A 10,118-nucleotide genomic window follows, 5' to 3' on the forward strand; every position below is an offset into this window, starting at 1 on the left:
TTATTTTTTCGTAAAATTTGAAATCTGTATATTAGGCGCTGGTAAGTGCGCTTCGTATATAAGCCTTCGAAATGAATAAGTGCCTCAGTTTGTTGGAGATTCTGATGCAAGGACCTTATTCATATTAATTCAATATTTTAACCAATTAAAACTATTCAACTGATATAAAACTTATTTATTATTTGTTTATTTATTTGAAATAATATTTTTTTGATAAATTTGGACGAAATAAGGGTAATAATTTTATAGGCAAAATAAATGAAATTTCAGTGAAATATTCAACGCATATTTATACATTTTACATACGAATATATACACACAAACAAACAAGCACACCTACACACACACACACACAAACAAACAAGCACACACACAAAGACACACAATCTCATTATCATAATCTCAATACCTAGTATAACAAATTTTACCTCATCAGAAAATGCTTAACGAAGTGAAAGTTCTATATCAATATACCTATCTGCAACAAGCAATTTGTAGATAATTGTCAATAAATATTCGTATATATACATGTGTGTGTGTGTGTGTGGCGTGTGTGTGTGTGTGTGTGTGGCGTGTGTGTGTGTGTGTGTGTGGCGTGTGTGTGTGTGTGTGTGTGTGTGTGTGCAAACAATACTTTGGCAATAAACGTTTGACATCTCGTCATTCCAAAGCGTATCTTTATTAAACAATGTTTCGACTGATAAATAAATAGCTATTATAAATAAATTAAAACAATATTTACTAAATATATCAATGAATAAACAAATAAAATAAACGAGCATCGATTTATTGATACACAAACATGCAAGCGACTGATATAGAATACATACGAGCGTCAACAATATGTAACCAAAAATAGATTAATATCTTGTGTAAAATACACGGGCTTGTCAAATAACTCTATCGAGTTATCATTTTATTGACATCATTGTGGGTAGGTGCGTTGTGGGGAGGTCCATTATGGGAGGGCCCATTGTGGGGCGGTCCCTCTTGTTTGTGGTAGTAAGCGTTGGGCCCATCGACAAAATATTCAACCGATGACTCGATATGTTGCGAACCGAGGCTCTTCGGCTTCAAGTAGTGCTGGAAATTATTGAAAGACTGGCGAAACTGTATGAGTGACTTGCAGAGTGATTTGATCTCTACCCTTTGGACGGGGTTCATCTTCCAGCAATCTTTCATCAACTCGTAAATGACGGGGGGGCATTTGTCCGGCATGGCTAACACGTGACCTCTTATGACGAACGAGACAACATCCTGATCGCTGTGGCCGACGTAAGGTTTGATTCCTGAGCTGAAGACTTCCCACATGAGGCAGCCAAACGACCAAACATCGCTCTGGAAGGACCACTGGTGGGATTGAACGACTTCAGGAGCCATCCATCTTACAGGTTGAAGGTCACAGAAACCTGGAACTACCCCGTAGCAATTTGGATAAAAATGTTTGGCATTATCGAGCATTGAAATTTTTACGACGGATAGATTTTCCGTGAGTTGAACGTTCCTGGCAGAGATATCCCTGTGGACCCAACCTTTGCGGGTCAACTCCTCCACCCCTTTCGCCACCTCGCTGCAGATGTGCAGTTGGTTGGATTCAAATGTGCTGGTGACGTCACTGTCACTGCCTACGTCACTGTCACAACTCGTCGCCAGCTGGGTTTGCAGGTATTCGTACAAATTCAGAGCGGATACCCACTCAAACATCATACCTGCAATCAATGGGGTATTGTATTGGTGAGTACAATTTTGATTGTGATGCAATTTATAAAAAAATATTTTGTCATGAGTCCATAGAAGAAATTGAAATAAATTCGATTAAAAATAAAAGCAGAAACACTGAATCACGAGACATTTGATAGAAATTTTAATGTCGATACACTGCAAATCTTGGACCAACTAACTCATGGGCTTCTGAGTGAAGTTAGCGTAAAAAAGCCGCATGATGTTTGGGTGTTTTAAGTCGTGGAGGAAGAGAACTTCATGTTTGAACTGGTTTACCTCTTCAACTCCACTGTTCTCTCTCAGCGTTCGCACGTTCACCAAAGTTGAAATTCCGTTCGTACCTGCAAGTTCTCCGACGTACATATTTCCGTACCTTGTTGAGGTAGAAAGAACTTACCTTGTTACCTTGTTACTATTGTTATCATTGAATAAAAAATATCAATTAATTATTGTAAATAAAGATTGATAACTATTATAAATTAAATATTGAATCATGAATTGATAATTTTGCATCAGCTCTACACCAAAAGGCATAACACATAAATTAAAAAACTACATTACAGTACAAACCACCCACAGTTTGGAAAAAAATTCCACCACCAAAACTACCACAACCATCAGCAACACACCTACCTTCCCATTCCCAAATCCTGTAGAATCCGGATCTTACTAATGGGCAAATCGGGAGGAAGTTTGCGTACGGCGGATGAGCTATTATCAGCGGCACTGTTGTGACTTGATGGGGCAGAGTCATCATTCTTCTGGATGAAACACTCGCCGATGGAGTTGGTGTGCTTAACTAGACGCTTGCCAGTTTGGGTTGGTTTGTTCCAGCAACATTTACGGATGGCAAAAATTAAGAGGCAAATTAGGATGGGCATGATGAAGCATAGGGTTATAATCAACGCCACAGTTGCGTTTTCTGACAGGATGGGTTCTTTGTACGGTTAGGAGGATTGGGTTATGGTGAAAGATAAACATTTTTGTTGAATTTAACTTTATTTGTTATAATTTTCAATTTATTTGGAGTTATTATATAAAATTTTTAAAGAAATTTGATGAGAGAGAAATGTGATTTTTATATATTGTTATCTTTTTGTCTCAATCATATGAAACCACAAATTAAACAACTAAATAAACTAAAAATCATTCTAAACAACAAAAACATTTAAAATAAAAAAAACCTTCGCAAGATGGTACGTCACAAAGTTCTTTAACATAGGTTCCCATAACTTTATTGTAAACGAAACACCAAGGGCCTATCAACTCTTTGTTGGGATTTCGGCAAAAATTATGATTACCTGGTCATGTTTTCATCAAAAAATGGCTTTTAAATTAAAACTAAGTGAGAATTTATTTGAAAGTCTTAAAAATCTAATGATCATAACAACAAAAATTCGTCTACCAGAAATGTTTAAAAAGTCAGTAACGGATTGTTTTGCGAACCTGATAGACTACACTAACGATAACAACAACAACACAACAACAACAACAGCAAACAAACCGATAGATGAATAGTCGAAGTAATGACTGTTGGCGATCTCCGGATCGTTCCAGTGCTGGCAGATCCTGTTTGTGATAGAGGACCTCGCAAATCCTTTGTAAGTTATCCCACTTTGTCTGTAACATGTTTCCGGTGCGGACACTATCGTATCGTTATTATTATTATTGTTATTACTATTATTATTTTTAGTAGTAGTTGTAGTATCAGTAGTAGTGATAGTAATAGTGGTAGTAGTAGTAGTAGTAGTAGTAGTAGTAGTAGTGATAGTAGTAGTAGTAGTAGTAGTAGTGATAGTAGTAGTAGTAGTAGCAGCAGCAGCAGCAGTAGTAGTAGTAGTAGTAGTAGTAGAAGCAGTAGTAGTAATAGTAGTTGTAGTAGTAGTAATAGTAGTAGTTTTAGTAGTAGTAGTAGCTGTAGTAGAAGTAGTAGTAGTAGCAGCAGCAGTAGTAGTAGCAGTAGTAGTAGTAGTAGTAGAAGCAGTAGTAGTAATAGTAGTAGTTGTAGTAGTAGTAGTAGTTGTAGTAGAAGTAGTAGTAGTAATAGTAGTAGTAGAAGCAGTAGTAGTAATAGTAGTAGTAGTAGTAGTAGAAGCAGTAGTAGTAATAGTAGTAGTAGTAGCAGTAGCAACCTTTTAAGATAGAATGATCCGGAATGAAACATCGGCCAGCGTTCATGTTGTCGCTTCTTGACAGACTCGAGCAATCTGAAGACGTTGATGTAATTATTTTTACCATCAGAAAAAAATTTTTAAAAAGATATCAATGGAGAAGATATCTACAAAAATGATACAATATCTAAAGCGATAAATCTTCAGAATGATAACCATAAAATCGCATCATATGAAGGATAATGTTAAAAATGATAAGTTTAGAATGATCTATCTGGAGTTGTATCACTAGAAAAATATCTATCACATGATATTTTTAGATTTATGTTGCAATGAGATATCTTTGGAGAGATATCTATGGGATGGTATCCAAAGAATGATATTAACAGAATGATATCTATAGTGTGTCTTGGCAAAAAGGCGTTTTTGATGTTTAAGACCTGTTTATTAAATGTATATAATGATGGTTTTATTGTCTGTTTATGAAATTCGCTTGTTTAATGAAATATTTAAAATGTTTAAAATATGCGCGCGCGTGTGTGTGTGAGTGTGTGTTTATGTGTGTGTATGTATGTGTGTGTGTGTGTGCTTGTGTGTGTTTTTGCTGATGTCTTTCAAATATTTAGACTGTTCTTATGAAATATGTTACATTTTTTAACACAAACAACACACGCACACACACACACACACACACCACATGTGGATACGCTTGAATCTCTATGCATTCGAACACGGTCACTACAACAGCTCTACCAAGCATCTTACCAGCTAAGCCGTCCAAAATATAATAACTATAATACTTTATAAAACTTTAATATATGTAATTATACAAATATTATAAACAATTTTAATGGTTTCTTAATTTTTCAATAAATTTTCTTTAATGGTCTTATAATGTGTTTATAATATGTGCGTTTAAAACATTTTTATAATAACACACATTTACATACACGCACAAAAACTCACACACACAGGCAGAAACAAACACACACACACATATGCAAATACATATATATTTGTCCATATGTATTATTATATATAAAAATGTTATTAATAATATGTGTATAAAGAATAACAATAACAATAGAAATAATAATAATAACAATAATGATAATAACAACAATATTAATAATAATAACATTAATAATAATAATAATAGTAATAATGGCAAAAACACTTCTGAGGTCCCCTTCTTCCCCATAGAGAGTAAAGTAAAATAATTAGCTTTGAAGTCTGAAAAAGAGCTAAATAACATTAATAAAAAGAATAATAATAAGAATACTACTACTACTACTACTGATAATAATAATAATAACAATAGAAATAATAATAATAATAGAGATGATGATAATAATTCACCTATATTGAATTCGTCCTTTAATAGCCGAAACTCCAACCGGCAGATGGATCTATCCAAGGCCTCACACGTTTCTCGGCAAAACTAATAACAATAATAATAAGAACAATAATAACAATAATAATAAAAATAATAATAATTATGTTGATGATGATACTAATCGTTACGATAACGATAATGATGATGGTGACGATGACGATATTAAATAAAAAAAGCAATGCACAAAATAGAGACGATATACTTGAAAATGGACCGATTGGTGAAAAATGAAGTTATTATTATTATTATTGTGGTTGTTATTATTATTATTATTATTATTGTTATTATTATTATTATTGTGGGGTCCACATTCTTTGAAATAGTGTTGACACGTTATGTTCGTCAGCAGTTCCACGCACAAGGATGACGTAGATGATGACGATGACGTAGATGCGATGTGCGAGACAGCTGGAGATCTCTTTTGAAAACCTGAATGAGGATAACAATAATAATAATTATAATAAATATTATAATAGCTAATATTATCATTATTAATCATTACTATGATTATTATTATTATTATCATTATTATTGTTGTTGTTATTATTGTTGTTGTTATTATTATTATTATTGTTATAGCTAATATTATTATTAATCATTATTATTATTATTGTAATTATTTGTTATTGTTGTTATTATTATTATTATTATTGTTGTTGTTATTTTTTGTTAATATTTTCAATGTCATTGTTGATGACGACGTTAATGTTCGTTTAAATGCTTTTTTATTTAACGTTATGACGTCAACAATGATGTTTTTTATGGGCTAATGTCATATTTATACATACATGCATACATACATACATACATACATACATGCATACATACATACATACATACATACATACATACATACATACATACATACATATATACATACATACATACATACATACATACATACATACATAAAACATACATACATACATAAAAACACATATATACATAAACATATATACATAATCACATGCACATATATAAACGTATATAAACAAAAAAAACTAACTAAATATTAGATTTTCAATCTGTTTGAATTTATAATTTTCGGTCGGGACAACGTGTTTGTTCTTCCATACTTGCCAGCACACACCCCGCTTGTAGTATAATTTACAGTTCTTGGATTTTGTTGTTAGTAATGGTGGCCTGTGTGTGTGTGTGCGTGTGTGCGTGTGTGTGTGTGTGTGGATGTGAAATTGAGTGAGGATTGAGTGAATGTACAAGTAAATGAGAGAGTGAACGAGCAAAAAATGTTGTCTGTTAAATAAATGATTGATCGATAATTCAATTACACGCACTTCTTGGCTTGTTATGTTTGTTTTTTTTTTTTTTTTTTTTGAAAATTTTTCTTGCCGTTACTCGCATGTACTCCTTAGGTATACATCTTCATTTACAATGTGCTTATTTTTGCTTTTATCTTCAAACTTTTACAAAAATTTTTATTCGACATTGTGTTTGTGTGTGTGTGTGTCTTCCTGTGTGCAAGTACGTGTGTTTGTGTGTGTGGGTGTGTCTGTCTGTGTGTGTGTGTGTGTGTGTGTGTGTGTGTGTGTGTGTGTGTGTGTGTGTGTGTGTGCGCTGTTTATGCTTATCCGCTCACTGTATATCTGGACCATTTCTCAAAGTTGAAATTTGTCGAAGAATTAAAAAAATATGAATGAATGAATGAATGAATGAACGAACGACGAACGAACGAACGAATGAAAAATTAAATGGAGAAAGTTAAAAAGGGAGGAAGAAGAAGTTGAACTTTTAGCTGCAAAACAATTTATCTACAAAAAATAAAAATTTTGAAGAAAAAAAATTAATTATTTTAAAAAAGAAAAATGGAGAGGAGAGAGAAAGAGAGAAAGAAAGACCTAAGGACAAAAAAACGGAAAGACAGAAGGAAGAAAAAAAAGAATAAATACGAATGAAAAAATGCCAAAACAATTAATAATTGGCTAAGATTGCTTCTATGCTGCGACAGAAAAACGAAAAAAATTGATGGTTATACAAAACCAATTTCCGTAATTCGTAAACATTTTTTTCAGGTTCAAGTTGTTGAAAAAAAGTGACATGTGAACAATTGCAACAAACAAACACATACACGAACAAACAAACAAACGAACAAACTAACAAACAAACAAAAATGTGTACGAACGTAAAAGATAAACATCTTTGTAAAGAAATTTTATTATCTGTCTTCCGTTAAAACCACATGTTCCTATATCACATATTAACATTCAAAACATACAAACACTCACACACCCACATACATACATACAAACAAACATGCATACATACATACATACATACAAACAATCATATATACAAACATTCATTCGGGTTCTCCCAAGCGAAAACGAGAAGAGAATCTTTAATACTTTTTAATGGAACTTCATCATTCTCACAGCTGAACAGTACATATTTTTATGTCTGTGTGTTTGTATGTTTGTTTATATGTATGTTTGCATGTTTATATGTACGTTTATATATATATATATGTATATGTATATATATATATATATATATATATATATATATGTATATACGTATGGTTGTTTGTATATACGTCTCAATGTAGTTATGTATGTATGTATGTATGTATGTATGCATGCATGCATGTGTGTATCTAGGTAGGAAGGTATGTTTGTATGTATTTAAAATTGTATGTATATCTATATACCAATATTTTTTAACAAAAACAAACAAAAATTCCAAATAACCTTCGCATATGTTTTATGTTTGCCAGTAAAATTTTATTGTCAGAACATTGCTTATACTACTTGAAATACGAAAATTCTACACACACATACACAACACACACATACAAACACCAACACATACAAACACCAACACATACAAGCACCAACACATACAAACACCAACACATACAAACACAAACACATACATACAAAAACACACACACATATTTAAGCAACGCTTGATTTCATTCTTGTCAACTAGTACATCGTAATTATTTTTTGATTGATTTGTTTCACTTTGTTGAGATGTTTTTTGAAAAATTTTCTTAATTAAAGTTTGTGTGTTTATAAAACATGTTTTTTTTATATGTATCTATTATATTTTCTTCGCCCATCTGACCATCTATACCTATCAAGCTATTCATCCATTCATCTATATATATATCAAAAACATGAATATACAAAATTGCAAACAAACGAACATATATACAAACAAACAAACATACAAACACACATACAAACACTTACATATATACACACACATACATACTTACACACATATACACACACACATACATATATAATTTAATATAGATGATTGTGATGATAGGTTTTATGGGCAGAAGTCCCATGATGTAAGACTTTATTATTGATTCAATTTGAATATGTGTTTATGTACGTGTTTATGTGTTGGCTGAATGTGTCTGTGTGTGTCTGTGTGTGTGTGTGTGTGTGTGTTAAAATATGCAAATAATAATGATGATGATGATGATGATGAAGTCGTTTTGTTTGTTGTTATGGATGTTGATTCTTGTTTGACTGACCAGCTGTTTGAAGATAGTGCAAAAATCATTTGTTTCGAGTTTTTGAGTGGGATTGTTTGTTGATTGTTTGTTGGTTGTTTCGGCTTGTTGCTTGACTGGCTTTTTGATTGTTTGAATGATTGATTGGGTAGTTGAAAGAGTGATTATTTGTTTGGTTGGTTAGTTAGTTGATTGGTTGGTTGGTTGGTCGGTTGGTTAGTTGGTTGGATTGTATGAATGGTTTCTTGAATGATTATTTGATTGATTTTGAGATTTTTGATTAGTTGGTTGATTGATTAGTTGGCTGTAGCATTAGCATTAGTATTAGTAGTAGTAGTAGTAATAGTAGTAGTAATTGTAACAACAACAACAACAATAATAATAATAAAAAACATGGGATACAAACATTTCCGTTTGCGTGTGGCTCACGTGATCAGAACTGATACCGTCGTAGCCAATCAGATCGTCGGATTCTGCTACGTCATCGTCATCATCGTACTCATTCTCATGCTCCATGACGTCATCGCCGTCATCTTCCGGCTCTGTTTTTGTTGTTTTTATTGCTGTTATTATTACCATTTTTAATATTATTATTATTTTGTTTGTTGTTGTTGCTATTAATTGTATTAGTTGAATTAATTCACATTTTTTCATTAAGTTTGTTGTGTCATCGGTAATCACAGTAGTAGTAGTAGTAGTAGTAGTAGTGAAAAGTACATAAAAATCGTGATGCTGTTGTTGTCATTTGTTGATGGATGGATGGATGGACAGATAAATTGATTGACAGTTGAGTGGATAAAGTGATTGATGGAAGAATGAAATGATGGATGGATGGAATGATGGATGGATGGAAGGATTAATTGATCGATGCGTGGAAAATTCGATCATTTGGGAATGATTGAGCGCAAGACTGATAGAAAATGAATAAAATGAATAAACAAATAAACTAATAAACAAATAGATAAACAATGGTAAACAAATAACAACAACAATAACATTAAAAACAACAAAGAAACAAAAATCAGCTCCGACCAGTTTAACACGAACATAATTCTTGTTCTATGCCACGTTTATGTTATTACTCACCTACCACACACACGCACACACACACACACACGCCAAAATAGATATAAACACAGCACGTACCAACTAATTTTAATAAAAACAATACCTAGATATAGACCAGTTGATAATTATGGTAATAAACAAGCGATATGACGTTACATGTCACGTGCTAAACAAATTTCAAAATAAACACAAACACAAACATGCACACACACAAAACACACACACAAACACACACACTCAAACACACACACTCAAACACACACACACAAAGACAAAATAAAAACAGAAAACAAACCACAGATTTATTAACAACGTTTAAATGATGCATTTTGAA

At 32.4% G+C, this 10,118-nt stretch overlaps 1 protein-coding gene across 1 annotated transcript; it reads right to left on the reverse strand.

The window, feature by feature from the left end:
• Positions 1-103: 103 nt before the first annotated feature.
• HELRODRAFT_192019 (hypothetical protein) lies at positions 104-6,842 on the reverse strand (the record flags this gene model as incomplete). The annotated part of the gene is made up of 11 exons (XM_009020285.1): positions 104-1,709; positions 1,902-2,095; positions 2,356-2,659; positions 2,907-3,023; positions 3,227-3,367; positions 3,855-3,929; positions 5,193-5,274; positions 5,432-5,658; positions 6,320-6,372; positions 6,716-6,743; positions 6,827-6,842. The coding sequence occupies 11 exons, from the start codon at positions 6,840-6,842 to the stop codon at positions 901-903; spliced, it is 2,046 nt and encodes a 681-aa protein (XP_009018533.1). The 3' UTR covers positions 104-900.
• Between the last annotated feature and the right edge of the window lie 3,276 nt (positions 6,843-10,118).

This window comes from Helobdella robusta, assembly GCF_000326865.2.
Source record: "Helobdella robusta unplaced genomic scaffold HELROscaffold_27, whole genome shotgun sequence".
Lineage (NCBI taxonomy): Eukaryota > Metazoa > Annelida > Clitellata > Rhynchobdellida > Glossiphoniidae > Helobdella > Helobdella robusta.